Source organism: Hesperophylax consimilis, chromosome 17 (genome assembly GCF_061612785.1).
Source record: "Hesperophylax consimilis isolate HC1 chromosome 17, BYU_Hcon_1.0, whole genome shotgun sequence".
NCBI classification, from domain to species: Eukaryota; Metazoa; Arthropoda; class Insecta; order Trichoptera; family Limnephilidae; genus Hesperophylax; species Hesperophylax consimilis.
The window spans coordinates 21198930-21226062 of record NC_142852.1 but is presented as its reverse complement, the minus strand read 5'-3'; the positions used below and the strand labels follow the sequence as shown (position 1 = coordinate 21226062).

At 32.8% G+C, this 27133-nt stretch overlaps 2 protein-coding genes across 2 annotated transcripts in view; both read right to left on the bottom strand.

Moving 5' to 3' along the window:
- The window catches only part of Zpr1 (zinc finger protein Zpr1), a 127439-nt gene that overhangs the window by 25895 nt on the left and 74411 nt on the right, over positions 1–27133 (bottom strand). The window lies entirely within an intron of this gene.
- On the bottom strand, positions 1290–16865 carry LOC149416210 (uncharacterized). The gene is made up of 4 exons (XM_089641642.1): positions 16799–16865; positions 15565–15717; positions 15315–15412; positions 1290–1412 (listed from the first exon to the last, which is right to left on the bottom strand). The coding sequence occupies exons 1-4, from the start codon at positions 16863–16865 to the stop codon at positions 1290–1292; spliced, it is 441 nt and encodes a 146-aa protein (XP_089497768.1).

Here is a 27133-nt window from a genome sequence, read left to right as displayed (position 1 = left end):
CGTAGAAAGGTTAAAAAATAGGAGAGTCCGAATCGTTCAAGTTCACAGTGATAAATTGGTTTTACCTGCTTCCTTGGTAATTCTTCCAAAGCGTTCTAAGCATTCCTCTTTTACATCCGGCAGGTCTATGTCAATTTTCATAAAAGTAAGCGCGGCTTCACCATCTTGTCGGGGTCCAAGATCCGCGTTTATGGTGACTGTCTTCACATGAATGTTTCCTGGAATAAAAAAGGACAGTAAACAGAATGCATCTTTGAATGGCCAGCCCCGAACCAAACGGCGCCAGGCGCGAGTTTAATTTTGGCTGCCCCAACAGTCTAAATTAGTACACGCCGAAGCAGGATATCACTGTAATGATTAAAATGATGATTTGTGTTTTTTTGTAGAGCGGTATTTATCAAAAATAATATCAAGGGCGATGAGTTAGGTCAAGTTTTCGACGCCCGGAGCGAACTGCACCAATTGCGCCCGCATAGGGCCAGCCCTGTATCTTAGTCAAATTGATATTAACGAGAATTTTTTAAATTGAAAAACAATAAAATATTCTTTTACAAATAAATATCATTGATCAACAAGGTCAATGTAAGATAAAAAATGACCTCAGATGTTCGCTTCAGGGACCGATTCTTCAAGAAAGAAAAACATTTCTCTAGAGCACCTGTAGTAGAGAGTTTGGTTGTTTTCAGTCAATGGTATATTGTTTTTCCAATCAATATTTATGTATTTTTAACGTATAATAAGTGTAATTCACATCATATCTCAAATAAAATAAGGTGAAAATCGAGGAACCGACAACTTATTATAACGTAATCAAACGTTGTTGACAGGACGATTTTTTCAACTCAACTAAAGTTCACTAAGTCAGCATAGGAGAAGTAGGAGTTGGGTCGATGGTCAACAATAATAGGTACCGACAAGCACCTTAAGTAGGAAGTTTAAGTCTATGGGATAGTTTTTTCGCAATCAATATTTATGATTTTTTAACGTATAAAAAATACGTGTAATTTACATCATGTTCCAATAAAATTAGTGGAAAATAGAGGAACCGACAACTTATTGTGAACAGTATAATTATGTTAAAATAGTGCTGTATTTTGGAAGTTTTCGGCAAGGACGCATTTGAGGGTAAATACCCAAAAAACCTCATTATAAGAGAGGAAGAAACAAGTATATGTCCTGTTTGCACGACATTTCAAAACAGACATGGATTCCGGACATCCATATTTAAAGTTCTATATTTTCCACGTGTGCAATGCAACTACTCTCCACATATTGCAAGAATTCCTTCGTTATAGCATCCCAGCTAGGTCGAAATCTAAATCGGAAAATGCAATTTCACCTCCACCTTCTTCCTGGAGCCCTGGTTCCGTCTTGATGGATATAGTATTTGGCTTCAGTTGATCCATGGTCTGCTTTGGAAGGGTTTGGTAATTAGTTTAACTCTGAAACAGAACAAAGTTGTAACGGAATTCAGTTTTTAAAATTTGGCTTCTAACAAAAATAGACAATAGAAAACCTTGATAAAGGTTGAGAGAAACGTCGTTTATCTTGGGAAAACTCTTTATTTTTTTACCGTCTATGTCTACCGCCATTCCGTTTTAATGACAAAACGCCCGATGATCCACTAACTAAACTGGAAGAACTACCAAAATTAATAGCAATGAATTTAAGTATCATTTCTTACCAATAACCATCACATGCATGGTATAATAAGTTTAACAGGGCGGGATAGATTGTGGAAACAGGAAAAAGATTGTCGGAGAAGAAAGCACTTGTCAAAAATATATAGGTTATGCATAGACAAAAATGAAGTCATAGACAATTAAAATAATTTTAATGAACCTGGCCTTTTGAACATGATAATTTCTACTTTAATTTTAATGGGTACGATAAATATGCCTCTCCTAGTAGAAGTACAGTATATACTAATCATTTTCTAACAAAACAATGCATTAATAAAATTATATTTTCGCAAAACATAGAAGAATCGTGGCTCCCTTCTTATCAGGACCAAAAAAAAAATTTTTTTGTGATAAAAAATACATCACCAATAATGATCTTAAATTTTATATACCAATATATATGTATAAATTTAACTCTTATTAAACAGAATAATAAAATAGTGAGTGTTCCATTTTCGTGTTAAAAGCAAAGAAATTTCAAAATTCGATATTGTCGTAAAAAGCCCATTTTTATAATCTAAGAACGGGTTGTTTCGAAGAATTTTAATAATTCTTCAAATTTGAAAGTAAAATTTCTTCGGACACGGTCGTCGAAATTAGTTAAATTATATTATTTCGTGTCTAAAATATTGCTTGTTAAAGTTCTTTGTGATAAAAATATAAAGCCAGTGTAGTGTTAGCGAGTTACAAACATATATTCAATTTGATGTACTTTAGACTTTAAAGTGAATTAAAACTATAAAGTCAATTAAAAATGTGTTAAATGTTTATTCTTTTTCCAAATAAACCAAAATACATGCATAATGGGATATTTTTTGTTGTAATTTTAAATAAAATGTATTAGCTGTTCTGTATAATTATTAAAGCTATAATGTGTTAGTGTAGTAATGTAATCAATCATTAATTTCTCAGGTAAATTACACATATCGTCACCTTAAAGCAATAGTGGGATATCTTCGAAAAATACACTTTTGAGATAAGTATGCAGTTCGATGTAAAATTTTGAGCTCTACATGATGCATTACTGGGATATTTTGTAAAAAAAAAAATGCCAGTGTTACAAGTAAAATCTCAGTATTGAAATGTTCGGTCACTCAGAGCAACACTGAGATATTGATGTTGTCCCACTGTTGCTTTCAAAAGGTCGTTTAAAATACTGAAATAAATTTATTGTCTCACTGTAGCTCTATAGTTTTCAACAAGTTGGGTGATCTTGGAAGAGAAACATAAATAAACTGAAGGTGAATACTGGTCAGGAGTATGTAGCAAAGTCAGGAAAAATACGCAGAGCAAAACAAATTAAGCCTGTACTGTGTACTAATTGTAAATACAAATGTTCTGAATCTGTTTTGGAAGTTGATCGATTAAAATATTTTAATATTTATGATTCCATGAATGCTAGCTAATAGTGGTTATTATTTTGAGAGAGATGGACATAACATACGTATGTGTAAGATTTTTTTATGGCAACCTTAGATATAAGCAATAATACCATAAGCACTGCATTAAAAAAGAAAACAGACAGCTTCCTGCAAAAGGATGATTTAGTTGATGGTGTTATGAATCACATCAACAGCTTTAGTAGAGTGGAATCGCACTATTATCGTGCAGGATCATCTCGGATCTCCAAATATCCAAAAGATGTACAATTTGTACAAATAGAAGTGTGTCTCGGTAGGTAATCTCTATGTTACACACTCTACATACAATTCAATACCAAATTCAATATATATTTTTTTTAACCAAAAAAGAACCTTTGTGGATTTTGTGTATAATACAACTATAGTACTGCAAATGAGATATTAGAAAAAATAATAATATTCTGAACACATTCAGAATGTAAAGCTATCTCGACAAGAAAAAGATAAAAACATTACCAAGACCACTGATGATACTGTAGTTGCCATTTATGACTTTCAAGCTGTTATGCCGTTGCCAAATGGCAATATATCTATTTTTTATAAGAGCAAGTTAAACGTTATAACTTCTGTATTTACAATACCAAACACGACAGGGCCATTGTTACATGCGGCATGAGGGTGTAGCTAAAAGATGCGCAGTTGAAATATCTACCTGCGAGTACACATTTTTAAAAGACCTTTGCCAAGGGAAACGGCAAGTGATCTTTTATTCTGATAACTGTGTGGCACAGAATAAAAACAATTTTATTTATTTTCTATGTACATGCATGCACTATGAACACTTGATATTCAAATCATTACCCATATATACCTAATTGTTGGGCACTCAGAGAACAAAGGAGACTCCATTCATTATTGCATCGACAGAGAAAAGGTCAGGATTTTAAAACAAGGCCTAATATTTATTCCAACGGAGTTAGCGATGATCATAAAATGTTCCAAGAAGAATGAACCTCGTTATAAGTTAACAGAAATGGAAACAACGGACTTCATTGACTGGAAGAAGGTATGTGAGAATACTGGAAAAAATTTCTCAATAAACATGGACAAAAATAAATGTATTTGGAATAAAGTTAAGATTTTACAGATCACTAAAGACGAATCGTTAGTTATCAAATACAAAAGCACCTACACCGAGGATCCATTTAATCAGAGCATTAATGTGAGAGAGCGACTAAAGAATGTTCGGAATGAGAATAGTATAATTCTAGGACCAGCTTATACAGTTCCACCTACAATTCCACCGAATAAAAATCGTGATTTCTTATTTGTTTGCCAAAGTGGTGTTATACCAAAAAAACCTCATAATTTGTTTTGAATTAATTAATACTGCTAATACAGACTGCGATGCACAAGAAAAAAATAACGATGAAGGTTCATTGTAGGTTTCCAGGGAATCAACACATATTTGTTTTATTTTTTTGTTCTTAAAGTTTTCTGTAAAAAAAATTACATACCTTTATTCTAAAGGTTTTCTGTTATTTTTGATATATACCTACTTTTTATTCTTGGTTTTCTGTTAATTTTGTTACATACTTTTATCCTTAAGGTTTTTCTGTTATTTTTGTTAAATACATTATATAACGCTTCTCATAAATAAATTTATAAGCACAAATATATATTTTTTTCATTTTTATTCCACCTTACTATCGTCAATTGTCGTATTGACAAACTATAGGAGTAGGTGGGTGTGTACTGTTGAAAATGTATTTATGATTATAAACATCATGGAAAAACATGCAGAAATAAGAATTATTAATTATTTTAAGCAATTATTAATTATTTAAAGCAATTACTAGCCTGAAACAGTCGTACACATTGAAAAAATCTCCCGAGGAACAATTATTAATTCATTTATCCATCTAAACTCGTAATATTATTACTATGCTACACTGAGATAATTTGAGATGATTACCAAACACTCCACGCAACAGTGAGATATTTCCAGATTTACGTATACTTTGTCAAAATTAGTATGAAAAAATTAATTATTTTTCTATTATTACAATTTTGTGTTGATGTTAAATAATTTACCTCTCTTATACTATATCATTAATCTGCAGGATTAGTTAATTTGATGCTGCTAGAGCTCACGCAAACCTAAAAGTCCTATTATCTCAGAACAGCATTTTTCAAGATATCCCACTATTGCTTTAAGGTGACGATATATATCTATAAACTTTTGTTTTCAAAATAAAAAAATGTTACTGTGATTTAGTCAACAATATCATAAAATACATAAAGTGAATATAATATGCTTAATTGATTATCTTTTGATTCTTGCATTCGAAAAACATATTTTTTATGCATCTTTTATATGATAACAGACTTCATTCATCATTGATATCAAAATCATCATTTTTTTATCTACGCAGGCCTTCGATTAAAAAAATTTTGTTCAGCATTAGTGGCAGTATTGTTACAATAATATGAGTATAATATGATTCTAGTTGGTCTACTAGGAACAAGATAATTTATCAGCGATACTATTTCAGGGGATTCAAATCAGTTACGGTTCATTTTAATAAAAAAAAATAGTAATTTAGTATTCGTTTTAACGATAAGAGTCGCAATTTTTCGATAGTGTAAATGCGTCCTGCACATCACCAAAAGGGACCACACAATCTTCCTTCCCATCTACTCCCGTCCTACGTCTCTTTATCCTATACCTATATCCCCCATCCCTCCCACACCCCTCAAAATATGTTGTAATAAACTGACATCACTTATTTTGTCGCACTTTTATAATGAATATTAGCAGAATGTTAATATTTTCCAATGATTATATTCTTCTTGGTATGGCCCGTATATCAGTCAGTCCCTATCATCGCTATGAGAGATCTTTTATACTTCTATCAAGTTACTCCCTGGCGCATAGTGGGCTGAAAATCGCCTTTCACAGACATAGAGACTTGAATTTTCAAAGGTATTTTTTGGCTAGAAATGGATTCTGCTGATCATTACTATGCTATAAAATTTCATATGAAGCAATTGCGTGTACAAATGGAGGAGTTTTAAGAAAAATTTGTATGGCATTGACATTAAAAATGAGGCTATCTCTGGAATCATAAGGTTGGCCATTATATCCTTACACACAGAAATACTACTATTTATTTGTAATTTTTTGACATACTTCGTATTGTGGCAAAACGTGCAATTATTTTTTTTTAATCCTCAAAGTTTAAAAAAAAACTTTTTAATGTTGATGATTCATTTTAATGCTTATGTAAAAAATATGTAAAAAAAAACATTCAAATATATATATTATTGTCGCATGTCTTGCGGCGAGCGGTCGCCTAACGAGACGGACTCTGTAAAACTGTCTACAAATATAAAATTAACACCTTCGGGACCATGTTCCAACATGGAACTCAAAATACATATTGAAAAAATACTGTCAGAACTCAACAAAATTGGCAGTACAAAAGCTGCCAAAGAAGCTAAAACTGAAATTGAAGCTATATTAATCAACATCGAAGATTCATGGAAGCTTGAGATAAAGTCACTACAAAACACAATAATTTGTCTACAAAATAAAGTGATTCAAGATCAAGATGATTATATCAGAAAATTAGAAAAATTCGTAAAAAAAGGAACAAATGAAGAAAATAAAAATGAAGTTAAAAGCTATGCAATGGTGGTAAGGGAAAAATTTCACCCAATACCGAAAGCAAATTTTGCTTTACTAATTACATCAAAAGAAGACAAACCTGCAGATGAAATCGAAAAAATATTAAAAGACAAAATAAAACTATCCAAACTAGGAATAGGAATTTCTGGACTAAAAAAAACATATCAAAACAAAATAATACTAACATGTGAGAAACAAAATGACACCGAAAAAATAATAAACGAAATCAACAAAAACCCGGATATTTGAATACACGCTAATGAAATAAAGAAAAAAACCATGCATTATCATTAAGGGTGTTGATGCTGGCTACAAGGAAGAAGAACTCCTAACAGATTTGATAAATCAAAATGAAGACCTAAAAAATGCCATGACCTCGGAAACAGACAATGAACCAATCGTTGTTAAAAAAAGCTGAAGAATAAAAAATCGGAAAAATTAGCAAATTTCATCATTCAAACAACGGCAAAACTGAGAAAAATAATAATATCTAAAGAAAGAATTAATATTGGATATACAAGAGCACACGTAGAAGACTGTGATCCACTGATGCAATGCTATCATTGCCTTGGATCCGGACACACCTCACTGAGATGCCTCGACAACATGAAGAATCCCAGATGCCTCCACTGTGCAGAAGAGCACAAAATACAAAACTGCACCAAAAAACAAGATTCTGCCAAATGCCACAACTGCACTAACAGAAAGGGGTATCAAAATGATCACGCAGCCAACAGTCACTTATGTGAATTCCCAAAAAAATGAAACAAAATGCCCAAATGCGAATTGAATATGAGTGAGTTGTATTTCGTATATTTATTTCTTTAAAAATGAATGACTTCTTCACTGAGGAATTAGATAAAACTCTTAATATTTCGGAATATATTTGTAACACTTTAAATGATTGTAATAAAATCGTGGATAAAATATCAAATTCATTCTCAGTACTCCATTTAAATATCAGATCGATGAAAGAAATTTCAATGAATTTTTACTCTCAATTAATTTACTAAATCATAAACCGGACGTCATAGTGTTAACTGAAGCATTCACCAACGAATACAATAAATTTTGCATACCAGAATATAGCTACTTCGTAACATCTTGTGCTATTAATAGAAATAGTGGTATTGTTGTATTTGTTAAATCTTGCTATTCAAACATCGCAGTGGAAGAAGTACCTATGCAGCGAGTTAATTGCTTAGATATTAATCTAAATGTAAATAAATCATGTTTTAATATTATTGTAATTTACCGAACACACGGATCAAACGAGTATACATTTATGGATGAATTAAGAAGCATTATCTTATCAAAAAAATAAACAGAACATAACAATAATCGGCGATTTCAACATAGATGTTTCAAACGAAAATAGTAACAAAATAAAAACTGAATTTATCAATTTTATGTCGGAAATGAATTTTATATTGTGTATAAAAAATATACTAGAGAAATTACGGGTCAACGTCCATCTTGTATCGATCACATATCTAGTAACACTAAAGATACCGACAAATTACACACGATAATATTAAAAAATAATATTACTGATCATCACACTTGCATCTATATACAAAAACTTAATATTAATAATCATATTGATTCAAAATGCAATACTTTTACAAAAAAGTCACTAAACCATCATAAATTAAGCCTAAAAATAAAAACAGAAACATGGCGTTCCGTATTAGAATCAACCTGTGCTGAAACATGCGCAAATATATTTGATAATATTCTATGCAATTATATTACAGCATCAACAGATGTTAAAACTATAAAAATTAAATCAAAATTCAAAAAAATAAAACCATGGATTTCACATGGCTTAATCGTGTCTATTAGAAAAAAAGAAGAGCTATATCGCTTGACAAAGAAATTTCCCTTAGATAAATAAATATACACATATTATAAAATTTTTAGGAACAAATTAACCTGTTTACTAAAAACAACTAAAGAAAATTTTTACAAAAATGAAATTGATGTAGCTAAACAAAATGTAAAACATATATGGAAAACAATAAATGAAATAAATAGTAGAAAAAACAAAAAAACTCAAATTAAAAAAATTAATATCGGAAAAAATTCTATTAATGCCTTAATGGAACCGATAAAATGTGCTAATGCCTTCAATAAATATTTCGCTAACGTCGGTCAAAATTTAGCTACACGGATCGATGAAAATTATAAAATAGATAATTTTGAAAAGGACTGTCTTAAACAAAATAATCTGTCAGTTTTCAAACCGGTAACAACAGATGACATAAAAAATATTATTAGTGAATTAAAAGGTGCATCTGCACCAGGGTTTGATGGAGTCACATTAGAAATATTGAAAAATTATAATGAATTATTAAGCATTCCAATTACACACATTGTAATTATTAGTTTAAATAGTGGAATATTCCCCTCCGTTTATAAAAAATCTATTGTAACACCCGTTTTTAAATCTGGCATTTTCTATCTAACTCAAAGAAACCAAAAAGTAAAATTAAATAACTCACGAGGCGTGGATGAAACTTTAGAATTTGGAATTCCCCAAGGGACTGTTATTGGACCAATTTTATTTATAATTTACGTTAACCATATGTATAAATTATCACTTAATGGTAAACTTATATCCTTTGCTGACGACACTGCAATAATTATCGAAAAAAGACATGGAGCGAAATTACCAATGCAGCCAATCAAGATATGAAGGTTATAAAAAATTGGTTCGATGGCAATTTATTATCACTCAACACAGAAAAAACATATTGTATTCCTTTCACTCTACAAGAAGATGTGCCAAATAACCTAATAATCATAACAATTCATTCTAAAAATTGTGTAAATGACGGTACATGTAATACGGACTGCGCGAAACTAAATCATAAATCTAATATAAAATATCTTGGTATCTTAATAGATAAAAATGTTAAATGGAAAGACCATATTAATCTCACCGTTGAAAGAATAAGATAACTTATCTATATTTTCTATAACATACGAAATATTTTAAATAAGAAAACTATCAAAATTGTCTATTATGCATTAATTCAGTCCATATTGCAGTACGGGATTATTGGGTGGGGAGGAGCTTTTAAGGCCATTTTACAGCCCATAATTACAATTCAAAGAGTAATTATAAAAATCATCCCTAGGAAACCATATGACTCCCCTACTTTAGAGATATTTCTGGAAATTAATGTACCATCTATCACAGAATTGTATAAGAGAATCGTCTTATATCAAATTTATAAAGAATATTTTATTTATAAAATTCACCCCTCAGATAGCATAAGCAATAGATTCAAAACTAATGGCTTAATAGCCATTCCTATGCAAAGAACGACCACGGCTCAGCACCACTATTCGTATTTAGGTGTAAGATGGTACAATATATTATTATCCAAAAATAAAATTAGTGTAACCGAAACTGTGAATTATGAACAATTCAAAAAGTTAATTAAGACCCTAAAATTGGATAATGATATATTGTACCCCTAATTTTCTTACACTTACTCAATTTGTAAATATATATATATATATATTTACAAATTGATTAATTTAATTGTCTTTGAAAAACTATTTTTCTAATTTGTTTACCTGATATATTGTACTCTTAATTTCCTCACGCTTACTTAATCTGTAAGAAGATATATTATTTTAATTATCTTTAAAAACACACCTTTCTAATTTGTGTACCTATGTTAATATTATGTTTGTATTTATATCAAAAGTTTTTGATTATTGTTTAAAAAATCATTAAAACTAAATGTTAATACTCCTCCCATAAACACGAGCTCCTGGAGCTCAACTTATGGAGTAGTAGAATAAAAAAAACGAAAAAATTATATATATAAGTCTGCATATTGTAATCATTTATAATGTTAAATAATTTACAAGTAATAAATAAAAAATAAAAAAATAAAAATAAAAAAGTCTAGCTATATTTTTAGACTTAATAAAAGCGTTTGATACTGTAAATCACAATCTACTGATAAACAAAATTAATCAAATAGGTTTAGAAAAAAATCTCACAACTATCTCAAAGACAGATTACAAAAAACAAAAATAAGAAACTTTTATAGCAGAGAAACAGTGAAAATGGAGTACCACAGGGGACTGTGCTTGGCCCAATTCTGTTTCTAATGTATATTAATGATTAATGTAATATTGTAATCCCTGGTAAAATTGTATCTTACGCTGATGATACAGCAATAATAGTAAATGGAAATCCTGGCCTGAAACTTTTTTAAATGCAACAAAATGTATTTCATATGACTTATCATAGCTAACTTGTAATAGACTTTTCTTAAACTATAATAAAACATTTTACCTAACTTTTTATAAAAACAGTAAAAACAAACCTCCCAATAACCTTAAAATTAGATTACATAATACTAACTGTAATAAAGTAACATGCACCTCTTGCTTTGAAATTGGAAAAATTGAAAAGATCAAATATTTGGGTATATATATTGACACAAATTTAAACTGGCAACCATAAATTAATAACACCGTTTCTAAATTAAGATATCTGACGTACACATTTTATAGACTTAAGGAAGTACTCATTGTTGACAAATTGAAAATGTTTTTTTTTCTCTAGTGCAATCCTCAATTATGTACTGTATATTAGCATGGGGTGGCGCACTAGATACATTTATAAAACCACTACAAATAGTACAAAATCATATTATCAAGGAAATATATAATAAAATATATTAATACCAAAAAGAATTAAAGTTGTGGCTGTACAATGCAAATGTTGAAGCATTATTCATTTAATTTTTACTTTTTTCTCTTTTTCTATATTGTTTCTGTATACTTATTATTATTTTATTTTGTGTTCTTTTACTTCATATATATGATCTAACAATCTTTATTTTTACTTTGAATTATTTTTAATATGCACCTCTTGCACAATCTTTTAGACTAACTTTAATTATAATCCTAACGTTTTTCTTTATATGCTTAGTGTTATTTTTAGGTAAAAAATATAATCTTATACACTTATATTACCCACTTACAGGCTGCACCTTAGTGGGTTCTCTTTCTTATTATTATAAAACTGTAATGTCAAATGCATAATTTGGGAAAAAATAAAAAAAATAAAAAAAATCTAATACTAGAAATTATTCAGTAAATAGTTTTCGTTAACGCAAGGAACAAGAAAAGTGTCTTGTCAAAGAGTCTTTTGGAGAAAACGCATAATTGCATACGAAAAAAAACTGTGAGTGCGCACGCGTTATTTTCAAATGTCTCTTCAGCCAGAAAACGAAAAAGTTTTTTCTCAGCTGTCAGTCAGTTTTTTTTCTTTTCAAGGAACACTGTTGATAACTTGCATAATTGCACTCGGAACAAGAAAAGGGGGGTTTTCCCGCTCTGAGTCAGCATGTGTTCCGACAAATGTCCTATATGGGGGGGGGGGTAAGGTTGCCTTTCCTAGAATCGGAATATGTGCACTTGGAAAATGAAAAAAGGTTTGTCGCCACTGTGAGTCAGCATGTGGCTTTTAAATGTGCGTTTTGAGAATATCCATAGATGAAAAAGGAACAAGAAAAGTTTTCTCCGTAGTGACTCAACGTGCGCTTCAGATTGCCTTTATAATACCATTAATATGTGCATTTGGAACATAAAACTGTGAGTCAGCATGTGGGACTTTAGATGGGCATTTTGATAAAATTAAATGTTTCACATGAGATTTGAAAAAGGTTTTTCTCCAGCGTGAGATAGCATGTTGCACTTCAGATAACATGTTTAGTTGCACACGGAATATTAAAGAGGTTTTCCTACGATGTGAGAGAGCATATGGCTCTTCAGTTGGCCCTTTTGATAACATGCATAGTTGCATACGGAACATGAAAAAGTTTTTTCTCCACTGTGAGTCAGCACGTGGAACTTTAGTTGACCCTTTCGATAGCACGCATAGTTGCACAGGGGACATGAAAAATGTTTTTCTCCACTGTGAGTCAGCATGTATGCCTTGAGGTTACCCCGGTTATAACTTGTATAATCGCATTCCAAACATGAAAGAGGTTTTTCTCCACTGTGAATTAGCATGTGCCTCTTTAGCTGACCCTTTTTACAACACGCATAATTGCAAACGGAACAAGAACAAGATTTTTCTCCACTGTGAATCAGCATGTGGCTAATCAGTTGACCCCTTCGATTACATGCATAGTTGCACAAGGAACATGAAAAAGGTTTTTTTCCACTGTGAGTCAGCATATGCCTCTTCAGCTGACCCTTTCGACAACACGCATAGTTGCACACGGAACATGAAAAAGGTTTTTTTCCACTGTGAGTCAGCATGTGGCTCTTATGATTACATGCATAGATGCACACGGAACATGAAAATGGTTTTTCTCCACTGTGAGTCAGCAGGTGTGTCTTCAGGTTACCCTGTTGATAACTTGCATAGTTGCACTCCGAACATGAAAAAGGTTTTTCTCCACAGTGAGTCAGCATGTGGTTAATCAATTGACCCCTTCGATTACATGCATAGTTGCACAAGGAACATGAAAAAGGTAAGTCTCCACTGAGAGTCAGCATATGCCTCTTCAGCTAAACCTTTCGACAACACGCATAGTTGCACACGGAACATGAAAAAGGTTTTTTTCCACTGTGAGTCAGCATGTGACTCTTATGATTACATGCATAGATGCACTCCGAACATGAAAAAGGTTTTTCTCCACTGTGAGTCAGCATGTGGTTAATCAGTTGACCCCTTCGATTACATGCATAGTTGCACAAGGAACATGAAAAAGGTTTTTCTCCACTGTGAGTCAGCATGTGGGACTTTAGATGGGCATTTTCATAAAATTAAATGTTTCACACGAGATTTGATAGCATGTTGCACTTCAAATAACATGTTTAGTTGCACACGGAATATTAAAGAGGTTTTCCTACGATGTGAGAGAGCATATGGCTCTTCAGTTGGCCCTTTTGATAATATGCAGAGTTGCATACAGAACATGAAAAAAGTTTTTCTCCACTGTGAGTCAGCATGTGGCGCGTTAGGTTGCTTTTTCGATAACATGCATAGGTGCACACGGAACATGAAAAAGGTTTTTTTCCATTGTGAGTCAGCATGTGGCGCGTTAGGTTGCTCTTTCGATAACATGCATAGGTGCACACGGAACATGAAAAAGGTTTTTTTCCAATGTGAGTCAGCATGTGGCTCGTTAGGTCACGCTTTCGATAACATGCGTAGGTGCACACGGAACATGAAAAAGGTTTTTCTCCACTGTGAATCAGCATGTGCCTCTTCAGGATACCCTTTCGATAACATGCATAGGTGCACACGGAACATGAAAAAGGTTTTTCTCCACTGTGAATCAGCATGTGCCTCTTCAGCTCACCCTTTCGATAATACGCATAGTTGCACAGGTGACATGAAAAAGGTTTTTCTCCACTGTGAATCAGCATGTGGCTCGTTAGTTCGCTTTTTTGATAACATGCATAGTTGCACAAGGAACATGAAAAAGGTTTTTTTCCACTGTGAGTCAGCATGTGCCTCTTCAGCTGACCTTTTCCATAATATGCAGAGTTGCACACAGAACATGAAAAAGGTTTTTCTCCACTGTGAGTCAGCAGGTGTGTCTTCAGGTTACCCTGTTGAAAACTTGCATAGTTGCACTCCGAACATGAAAAAGGTTTTTCTCCACTGTGAATCAGCATGTGCCTCTTCAGCAGACCCTTTCGACAACTTGCATAGTTGCACAGGTGACATGAAAAAGGTTTTTCTCCACTGTGAGTCAGCATGTGGCTGTTTAAATGACCCTTATGATTACATGCATAGTTGCACACGGAACATGAAAAAGGTTTTTCTTTACTGTGAATCCGCATGTGTCCGTTTAGTTCGCTTTTTTGATAACATGCATAGTTGCATACGGAACATGAAAAAGGTTTTTCTCCACTGTGAGTCAGCATGTGGCGCGTTAGGTTGCTCTTTCGATAACATGCATAGGTGCACACGGAACATGAAAAAGGTTTTTTTCCACTGTGAGTCAGCATGTGCCTCTTCAGCTGACCTTTTCCATAATATGCAGAGTTGCACACAGAACATGAAAAAGGTTTTTCTCCACTGTGAGTCAGCAGGTGTGTCTTCAGGTTACCCTGTTGAAAACTTGCATAGTTGCACTCCGAACATGAAAAAGGTTTTTCTCCACTGTGAATCAGCATGTGCCTCTTCAGCTCACCCTTTCGATAACACGCATAGTTGCACAGGAGACATGAAAAAGGTTTTTCTCCACTGTGAGTCAGCATGTGGCTCGTTAGGTCGCTCTTTCGATAACATGCATAGGTGCACACGGAACATGAAAAAGGTTTTTCTCCACTGTGAATCAGCATGTGCCTCTTCAGGTTACCCTGTTGATAACTTGCATAGTTGCACTCCGAACATGAAAAAGGTTTTTCTCCACTGTGATTCAGCATGTGGCTCTTTAAATGACCCTTATGATTACATGCATAGTCGCACAAGGAACATGAAAAAGGTTTTTTTCCACCGTGGGTCTGCATATGCCTCTTTAACTGTCTATTTTGAGCATTTGAATAGTTGCACTTGGAACAAGAAAAAGTTTTTTCTCTTACATGGGTGCGTACGTTAATTGCAAAATTTGACTTAGGAGAGGAGGAGTAGTTGTGATGGGGAGGAGTGATCCCTTTTTCCACAAAATGCTTCTGAAGATCTGTCGACAAATTTGAAAAATAACATGGGTGAAAAAGACTCAGTTAAACTTATTTCCCAAACTTAGAGTAAATAAGCGAAGTAAGTTCGTAGAAAGGTTAAAAAATAGGAGAGTCCGAATCGTTCAAGTTCACAGTGATAAATTGGTTTTACCTGCTTCCTTGGTAATTCTTCCAAAGCGTTCTAGGCATTCCTCTTTTACATCCGGCAGGTCTATGTCAATTTTCATATAAGTAAGCGCCGCTTCACCATCTTGTCGGGGTCCAAGATCCGAGTTTATGGTGACTGTCTTCACATGAATGTTTCCTGGAATAAAAAAGGACAGTAAACAGAATGGATCTTTGAATGGCCAGCCCCGAACCAAACGGCGCCAGGCGCGAGTTTAATTTTGGCTGCCCTAACAGTCTAAATTAGTACACGCCGAGGCAGGATATCACTATAATGATTAAAATGATGATTTGTGTTTTTTTCTAGAGCGGTATTTATCAAAAATAATATCAAGGGCGATGAGTTAAGTCAAGTTTTCGACAGCCCTGTATCTTCGTCAAATTGATATTAACGAGAATTTTTTAAATTGAAAAACAATAAAATATTCTTTTACAAATAAATATCATTGATCAACAAGGTCAATGTTAGATAAAAAAATGACCTCAGATGTTCGCTTCAGGGACCGATTCTTCAAGAAGGAAAAACATTTCTCTAGAGCACCTGTAGTAGAGAGTTTGGTTGTTTTCAGTCAATGGTATATTGTTTTTCCAACCAATATTTATGTATTTTTAACGTATAATAAGTGTAATTCACATCGTATCTCAAATAAAATTAGGTGAAAATCGAGGAACCGACAACTTATTATAACGTAATCAAACATTGTTGACAGGACGATTTTTTCAACTCAACTAAAGTTCACTAAGTCAGCATAGGAGAAGTAGGAGTTGGGTCAATGGGCAACAATAATAGGTACCGACAAGCACCTTAAGTAGGACGTTTAAGTCTATGGGATACTGTTTTCGCAATCAATATTTATGATTTTTTAACGTACAAAAAATACGTGTTATTTACATCATGTTCCAATAAAATTAGTGGAAAATAGAGGAACCGACAACTTATTGTGAACAGTATAGTTATGTTAAAATAGTGCTGTATTTTGAAGTTTTCGGCAAGGACGCATTAGAGGTTAAATACCCAAAAAACCTCATTATAAGAGAGGAAGAAACAAGTATATGTCCTGTTTGCACGACATTTCAAAACAGACACGGATTCCGGACATCCATATTTAAAGTTCTATATTTCCACGTGTGCAATGCAACTACTCTCCACATATTGCAAGAATTCCTTCGTTATATCTTCCCAGCTAGGTCGAAATCTAAATCGGAAAATGCAATTTCACCTCCACCTTCTTCCTGGAGCCCTGGTTCCGTCTTGATGGATATAGTATTTGGCTTCAGTTGATCCATGGTCTGCTTTGGAAGGGTTTGGTAATTAGTTTAACTCTGAAACAGAACAAAGTTGTAACGGAATTCAGTTTTTAAAATTTGGCTTCTAACAAAAATAGACAATAGAAAACCTTGATAAAGGTTGAGAGAAACGTCGTTTATCTTGGGAAAACTCTTTATTTATTTACCGTCTATGTCTACCGCCATTCCGTTTTAATGACAAAACGCCCGATGATCCACTAACTAAACTGGAAGAACTACCAAAATTAATAGCAATGAATTTAAGTATCATTTCTTACCAATAACCATCACATGCATGGTATAATAAGTTTAACAGGGCGGGATAGAGTGTGGAAACAGGAAAAAGATTGTCGGAGAAGAAAGAACTTGTCAAAAATATATAGGTTATGCATAGACAAACATGAAGTCATAGACACTTAAAATAATTTTAATGAACCTGGCCTTTTGAACATGATAATTTCTACTTTAATTTTACTGGGTACGATAAATATGCCTCTCTTAGTAGAAGTACAGTATATACTTATCATTTTCTAACAAAACAATTTATTAATAAAATTATATTTTCGCAAAACATAGAAGAATCGTGGCTCCCTTCTTATCAGGACCAAAAAAAAATTTTTTTGTGATAAAAAATACATCACCAATAATGATCTTAAATTTAATATACCAATATATATGTATATATTTAACTCTTATTAAAAAAAATAATAAAAAAGTGAGTGTTTCATTTTCGTGTTAAAAGCAAAGAAATTTCAAAATTCGATATTGTCGTAAAAAGCCCATCTTTATAATCTAAGAACGGGTTGTTTCAAAGAATTTTAATAATTCTTCAAATTTGAAAGTTAAATTTCTTGTTCTGTGAAAGATATTTTCAATTTTTGTTACTTTTTCAGTTCTATCAAGCTACTAGCCTATTAAGATATAATCAGAATTTGAATAGGACTTTCATAGAACCTTAAAATGAAAGTTGACATTAAATTTGATCAATTATTCGAATTCTCCATAATAATCCTTCCTTATAATTTGATTTCAAATCTAATGCTTTATTTAAAGGATTTCAAATTATTCAAATTAAAGGACACTATAAGCTCATTTTTGCAGGACAGCACTTTTATTTTATTTTTATTTTTTTATTTATTGTTTGAAACATTTACAGAGTGTTAACAATTATAACATTTATATTATTTCGGTGGGAATGTGCACATATATTAAAACCCCAATTAAAAATGTTCACAGCATGCGTAAACAAGGTTTAGTTGATATTAGGCGGAGATGCTAGTGGTGAAAGAAAAAAAAAATACAAATATAATAATAATTAAAAAGAAATATAAAACATGAATATTAAGTATGAAATATAAAATATAGTAAATGTACAGAGAAAGGATAAGGAAGAAAAGTAAAGAAAATAAAAAAGCAATTATATCTCTTAACTGTTCTCCATAACATATCATGGTAGAAGATGGTTAATTTGTTTTTTAAAATATGCGAGACTGTTTGCGAATATATCTATAAGGTCGCATTCAACTGTATTGTACAGACGACACATTCTAGATAGTGGATTGAAATATGCAATATTATTATTAAATATATCAATATGGAATATATTTTGGCTCCTTAAATTATGTCTATTAGGGACTTTAATATGAATATTGCTCAGACAATTAGTGGTAAGAAGTTTATCATGAATAATTTTATATAAACATATTAAGTCTGCAAATTGTCTTCTTTTTTCCAATGTCGTAAATTTGAAGTTTAGTAGACGTTCTTCATAAGATTTGAGTGAGGCATTTAATCCAAGTTTATATGATAACAGTCTTAGGAATTTTTTTTGCACAGATTCAATACTTTTAGAATATTTTATATAATGTGGGTTCCAGATAACACTCCCATATTCCAATTTGCTTCTGACCAACGAGTTGTATAATGTTATAATGGATTGGGGGTATTTAAATGGTTTCGATATTCTATGAATGAATCCAATCATTTTCATTGATTTACTTATAATATCATTTATGTGTACATCAAACATAAACTTTGAATCAAGAGTGATTCCTAGGTCTCTTATAGTGGTGACTGCATTTAATCGTACATTATTAATGGAATATGCAAAATCCTTTCGTTTTCTGTTACGAGTAAAAGTAATAATGTAACATTTTTCAATATTTAAAAACATATCGTTTTGAATGCACCAGCTATTTAGTGTGCAAAGGTCTTCTTGAAGCTTTACATGATCACAATCAGTGGAAATTTTGCGGTAAATCTTGAGATCATCGGCAAATAGAACAAAATCACAGCGTAACATGGGGCCAAGGTCGTTAATAAAGATTAAGAAAAGCAGTGGGCCAAGATTGGACCACTGGGGTACGCCTGATGTTACAATTATGGGAGGTGATTCGTACCCATTAATAAGTACTACTTGTGTTCTATTTTCTAAGTAAGACTTAAGCCATCTAAAAAGATCACCGTGAATACCTATTCGATCAAGCTTCTGTAGTAGAATAGAATGGTTAACTTTATCAAATGCCTTTTGAAAATCTGTGTAAATGGCATCTACTTGAGTTCTTTCATTGAAAGCATTACAAACATAATCACAAAAGTCAAGAAGATTTGAATTTGTAGATCTGCTGGGAACAAACCCATGTTGATTGATGCATAATTGCGGTTTAAAGTGTGAAAATACAGAAATATATATTATAGATTCAAAGACTTTCGCAAAACAAGATAAAATGCTGATTGGTCGGTAATTTTTCACAAAAGATTTATCACCAGATTTATGTATTGGAACAATATGTGCATTTTTCCACAAGTCTGGGAAAGTTCCTGAAGATAATGATTCATTATATATTAAAAGAAGTGGGTTAATCAGCGAGCTGGAACAACATCTTACAAACAAGGGAGGTATTTTATCAGGTCCTGGGCCTTTGGATGTATCGATTTTTTCTAAACAAGATTTAATGGTTTCCTTGCTAACATTAATTTTTCCAAGATTAAATTGGTTGTTTTGTGAAACTTTTGGCATGGCAGCATATAACAAGGGATTAGATTGAGTATAAACGGATGCGAAATAATTAGAGAAAAGATTGGCAATGTGTTGTCCATTATCTGCAGATATAGAATCCAGGTGCATTAATTTAGGAATGCAATTGGTAGTACGCAACGATTTTGAGTATGCCCAGAAAGCTTTTACATTTACTTTTATGCCTTGTTCAACAGAATTTATACATGATAAATAGCATTCTTTTTGCATTTTTTTCGATCTTTTTCTTAGAATACCAAACTCAGCATAGTCTAGCGGGTTTTTATATTTATTGGCCCGCAGTCTTACTTTATTTTTCTCTTTGAGGAGCTTAATAAGAGACTGACTAAACCATTTGGGGTAGTGATTTCTTATTTGTGTTTTTTTTTTCGGGATATGTTTATCAATAATATCCCACAAAGTATCGTAGAATAATTGTACCTTATTGTTGACATTCGAGTTACTGAAAAGTGAGATCCAATTAACATTTGACAGATCTAGACGACAAGCTTCATAATTTCCTTTCTTAAAATTGTATTTAATAGGGCAATGATTATCTTTTAAGTATTTCAGTTTTTCAAATTTTAAAATCATTTCGAAAGGGGGATGATGATTGTCGACTTTTGATAACCCTGTTGTTCTAGACAGATTAATATTAGTTTCATCACAAAAAAGTAGGTCAAGAATATTAGAATTTCCATTAAGAATATAATTGAATTGGTGAAGGTTACACATTGAGGCCAAGTTGACAACACAGTGAGCTTTATGACTAGTGTAGTTGGACGGAGCTAGTGTTTTGTTGTTATATGCTATGTCTGGTGTCCATTTAATCTCAGGTAAATTAAAGTCGCCGATAATTATAAATTTAGATTTCGGATTACTATGTTGTAGATAAATATCCTGAATATTCTTGATTCTATTACAGTAATCATCAACAGATAAATTGGGAGGAATATATAATACACAAATGTAGATAAGTGAGTTAGAATATTCGTGCGGTTTTATTGATAACCATAAATCTTCTCCATCACTTTCCCAAGATGATTTGCGTGTAGTTATTAATTTTTTATCGACTGCTGCTAAAACTCCACCGCCTTCTCTGGATGCTGAACTAGTGGATTCGCGATCTCTTCGAAAAACTAGGTAACGCTCGTCAAACAATTCATTACTAAATATTGATGAATTTAACCATGTTTCAGTGAAGCAGATTATATCGTAATTGTTGATTGAAATTTCATTTTTTATATCATTTGTTTTAGTTTTGACTCCTCTAACGTTTTGATAAAAAAAAAATCAGTTCCATTTTGTTTTGTTAAGCTTTTGATAGATTATACATTCTACAGATAAATTAAATTGGGAAATTTAGGTGAGAGAATCCAAGGAGTCATGATCGCGGATCAACAGTACGTGAGCAGAGTTTTCATTTTTTCGTACAAAGATCCGTCCATTTCGGATCCATACGAATTTATGATGTGTTTCTTTGGCTTTCATCCTAGTAGCTGCATACAGGGCCTTATTTGCGGGAGAGAGATGTTCACTGACGTAAATTGGTGATTTCGTGCCATCGATGCCTATGTGTGTAGAATTTAGTTTGTTCGTCTTGTTTTTTTATTGAAGTTGGCAACTGCAGCCAGCACTTCATTCTTTACCCTCACGCTTGGAAGCTTCACTATTATTGACTTGGGTCGGCTGGATTCAGGATGGACCTTGGGGACCCGATGTAAGTGAAGTATTTCAGATTCAGCAATGGGACGGGAAATTACGCTTCCAAGTTGTTTGATGATGGATACTAAGTTCTCGGATCTATTTTCAGGAACACACTGAATCTCTACATTGGTTTCTCTGGCCATCTGTTCAATTTGGGATACGCGCGTGTTAAGATTACGCATTTCTGTGTGAAGCCTCGTATTTTCGGCCTGTAAGCTTTTGATGGTGGCTAGTGATTCCGAGAACATTTTTTTTAGGTCCTCGTATTCAGCGGAGATGAAGTTTACGGACTTTTTTTAACTCCGGTAGAATGTTGAGTTTGTCGTGAAAAGATTCGAACTCTGATGCAATACATCGTCGAACTATAAGCATTATCTGCTCGACATCCGGGTTCTGAGGCGACTTCATACCGCACGCAGGAGAAGCAGTAGACACTCTGTTCCCGCTCGAAGATTGGTTGACTTTCAGATCATCTTTGCAGTCAATACAGGTCCAGGTATCACGCTTAACACCCATCTTCCTAAAGTTAGTTTCTTTCATGTTCACACAGAAGAAATGGTAGTTAAGCAGACATGTAGAGCATTTAATGCCATCACCGGAGAGTATTTCACTCTTACAGTGTTTACAAGACATATTTATATAAAATAATTTATTGACACGGGATGTTTAATTTTTAGCGCCTGTTGGTTGGCAAACTCCGCAGCACCTTTGATAACTGATACCGACGCCTGTTGGCGGGCAAGCTGATGGTAAGTTTATTTAAAAAAAAAGATTCGCCGGTGTAAGGATCGAACCACGGGCGCTGGCAAGTACAGTATCGGATATGGTGCATTAACCCACGTTGCTATGGGCCCCTTATACGGAGTGGCGAATTTTGTTCTTATATTCTTCGGTGTTGGTTTTAGCGAACTTGTAATTATTACGCTATTTCAAATTAATTATTGTGGCATTTGTAAATATATATTTTTATAACACAATATTGCACTTAAATAATGTTATTTATACACCGTTAAAGGGTAAGAGCGGATAGGATGGTTTAGTTCTTTTACACTGCACAAAATAGTGTTTTTTTTTTTAAATATAATAGTGTACAAGATCGCGTTTGACGTTTGACGTGCGTGTTTCACTTGTGAGACTTGTTTTTTAAATTGTTTTTTTTTTGTATCTTGTCGGTAGAGAACCGGAAAAACACTATCCGCGAACTTAACTTTTCGTACTTAACTTGTAATAAAAATGTATAAACAAACTGAAATATGCAGAGTGAGAAATAACGCAGCCTATGTATCAACTGACTGAGTTACGTATGTTCTATGGATCTTTCTTGTTGTGATGGAATATTTTGAAATTTGAAATTTTTTTAATAATGTTTCAGGCTAATGAATGTGGTAGGCTACGAATGAGAATTATATTGTCTATAATGGCCCTTTTTTATTTTTTTCACTCAAATTTTTTTTTCACATATTTATGTTTAAATAGAGGACCAATTTGCTACTTACTAAAAACCTGAAGATTTCGATCTAGTGAGTGGTTTATTTATGGGTCTGGCTTTGAAACCAATCTGAAACCGACACCCCCAACTCCGTTTTCTTTTAGAAAAAAATAACAGATTTCATTGGCTTAGAATTTGACATTACGCTCGAGGCCACGTGACACGGTCGTCGAAATTAGTTAAATTATATTATTTCGTGTCTAAAATATTGCTTGTTAAAGTTCTTTGTGATAAAAATATAAAGCCAGTGTAGTGTTAGCGAGTTACAAACATATATTCAATTTGATGTACTTTAGACTTTAAAGTGAATTAAAACTTTAAAGTCAATTAAAAATGTGTTAAATGGTTATTCTTTTTCCAAATAAACCAAAATACATGCATAATGGGGTATTTTTTGTTGTAATTTTAAATAAAATGTATTAGCTGTTCTGTATAATTATTAAAGCTATAATGTGTTAGTGTAGTAATGTAATCAATCATTAATTTCTCAGGTAAATTACACATATATATCTATAAACTTTTGTTTTCAAAATAAAAAAAATGTAACTGTGATTTAGTCAACAATATCATAAAATACATAAAGTGAATATAATATGCTTAATTGATTATCTTTTGATTCTTGCATACGAAAAACATATTTTTTATGCATCTTTTATATGATAACAGACTTCATTCATCATTGATATCAAAATCATCATTTTTTTATCTACGCAGGCCTTCGATTAAAAAAATTTTGTTCATCATTAGTGGCAGTATTGTTACAATAATATGAGTATAATATGATTCTAGTTGGTCTACTAGGAACAAGATAATTTATCAGCGATACTATTTCAGGGGATTCAAATCAGTTACTGTTCATTTTAATAAAAAAAAAATAATAATTTAGTATTCGTTTTAACGATAAGAGTCGCAATTTTTCAATAGTGTTAAATTTACAATGTGTCCTGCCCATCACCAAAAGGGACCACACAATCTTCCTTCCCATCTACTCCCGTCCTACGTCTCTTTATCCTATACCTATATCCCCATCCCTCCCACACCCCTCAAAATATGTTGTAATAAACTGACATCACTTATTTTGTCGCACTTTTATAATGAATATTAGCAGAATGTTAATATTTTCCAATGATTATATTCTTCTTGGTATGGCCTGTATATCAGTCAGTTCCTATCATCGCTATGAGAGATATTTTATACTTCTATCTAACTTTGAGGATTATTAAAAAAAAAATCTCAAGTTGCGCCACAATACGAAGTATGTCAAAAAATACAAATAAATAGTAGTATATCTGTGTGTAAAGATAGAATGGCCAACCTTATGATTCCAGAAATAGCCTCATTTTTAATGTCAGTGCCATACAATTTTTTCTTCAAAAATTGATAACTCCTTCATTTGTACACGCAATTGCTTCGTACGAAATTTTATAGCATAGTAATGATCAGCAGAATCCATTTCTAGCCAAAAAAAATACCCTTGAAAATTCAAGTCTCTATGTCTATGAAAGGCGATTTTCAGCCCACTGTGCGGCGGGAGCTCTTACCAGTGATATGATTACAAAAAAATACCAACATACTATACGTAAATTAATTTGAAAGAATTACTGTCAACTTTACGAAAAAAAAATTGTCTATGACTTCATTACTGTCCATTAAACCAATGTTGCCCGCTTCTTGAAGCGGGGCCCTTTACAAGTTCCTGACTAGTACCTATAGTTTATTACAGAAATTTTGTGAAAAAATTGTCCACACATACCAAAATTCATGTGATTCCCCACAATAATTTTTCACAATCTATGGGGAGGGGGGTTGGACAGTGGACACGGGAAATTCCCCACATTTTTCCGATCAAAAATTAAAAGTACTTATCAAAAATACCCATCAAAAATACCTGGAAAAAGTACCTATTAAAAATATTTAGTTCCTTTATAAAATACTTGTGAGAATTTTGGACCAGGTATTTCGGAGATTTGTCACAAGTAATAGGCCTCACATATACTGGGTACAGGGAGTAATGGAGGTGGGTCCTGTAAGTACTTTTCTATGCTTGGTACAGTGAGTACAGGTACAATAAAATACTCAAAAGTATTTTATACCGACTGATTAATAATAAGTTTTATTTTTATTTTTTTTATTGTGTTTATTTCTTGCTAGAGCAATCCCGATGAGTTACAGAACTCATTTTAGGACAGGAGGAACTTACAATTCATATGTAGGAGGTAGTAGGTACAATTTTACAACGGTATTTTGATATCAAATATAGGTTTCACATTCAATACAGCATAAAAATTAAAAATTAAAATAATGACACGTTAAGTAGAACAAACAACAATACATGAAAAAAAAAAGAAAACATGAATAAGATACAACAAAAAATGACAACACAGTTACATATTTTCATTTTTAAATGTAGTTAAAAAATATTCTTTTAAAGCATTGCTTCGCAATTTTTAATTATGGTGGATGTGTTTGTACATATCTGGAAGCGAATTATATAGTGTATAGGCAATATAGTTCAGTGATTTTAACCCATATTTTGTAGTGTGTGTTTGAGGAATGCGGATTTTATTGTTATTTCGAGTATTGTGGTTGTGGATGTCTTGATTGTAAAGTGGCTTGATGTTGGTGTGAGATGATTTTTGGGTAATTTGTAGGATGGTGCTTGTGATTTCATATTTAGGAAGGATTGTAATTGGAAGGATACCAGAAACTGAATAGATATCCCTAACATGAGTTTCCCATGGAAGTTCAAACACATTTCTGAGAGCTCGATTTTGAACCACCTGCAGGTCAGCTATCAATTTCTTTGCGGCAAAACCCCAGTTATTTGTAAACTGTACTCAGATAATTTCTGCCCACAGCGATTCCCCACAAATTTACTACGTAAAATTTATTCCCCCAATAATTATTCGAATCCGTAGGGGGGGGAATTGTTAGAGAATTTCTGTGAAAATTAATTCCCCACAGAAATTTTTCAAATTCCCTGTCGAGAAATTGACAGGGAATAGGTATTTTTCCTGTTAAATATACCTATTCAAAATACCTAATAAAAATACCAATTAAAATACTTATTAAAAATACCTACCAAAAGTACCTATCAAAGGAAGTACTCAAATACCTATTAAAAATGCCTTTAAGTATGAAATACTTAGACCCAGTAAAAATACTTGTCAGCATTTTGGAGATTTAAGAAAGTACTGCAAGAAAATACCCGGTACTTTTACTGGGTACGATAAATATGCCTCATCTCTAGTGAGGACAGGTACAAAAAAATACAGGTTACAAAATACTCAAAAGTATTTTATACCGACCTGAGGATTAGGACACCTGAGTGTCTGAGGACGGAAAGTAATAAATACTTGAGTAACGATTCCCCACAAATTTTCTACGGTAAAATTGATTCCCCCAATAATTATTATAAGAAAATTTAAATAGTTTCTCCACAATAATCCATGTCTGGGTTAGAGGAACACTTTTCTCCACTAACACAATCACCAGGAACAAGATTACATGGAGATGAATGATGGACTTGCCGAACGTCACAGCGGTGCTGCCAAGGTCTGTTATCTATGTGATGATACTGTGTCAGCGCTCTATCAGCAGCAGACACATACCTGGACGGATGAAGAACCTCGTGCTGTCACTGTTGGTGGACAAGGTAGACTCTCTCGCTGCAGCAGCTGGTCCAGTTTCTTCACCACCTACGATTCTTGCTGCAGATTCTCTATCTTCTATCTTCGTGTCACCTGTTCCTGTACTTCATTTTACTTAACTTAACTTCACTTTATTTTTGAAATATTTATTAACTGTAAAGCACACCTGAGGTGATATCTCACAAAAGCAACGCTATACAAATTGTCCAATAAATGAATAAAAGTAAGCGTCTTGCGTCTGGCAAATATTGCGTATATGGAAAGACGTGCAAGATTTGCAAGACGCGCAATATTTGCAAGACGCATAATAACCGCAAGACGCGCAATACTTAAGGACAAATACTAGGTACGAAACTCTCAACTCTTAGATAAACAACATCATCAGCTGTAGGCAGACTGATGGAAC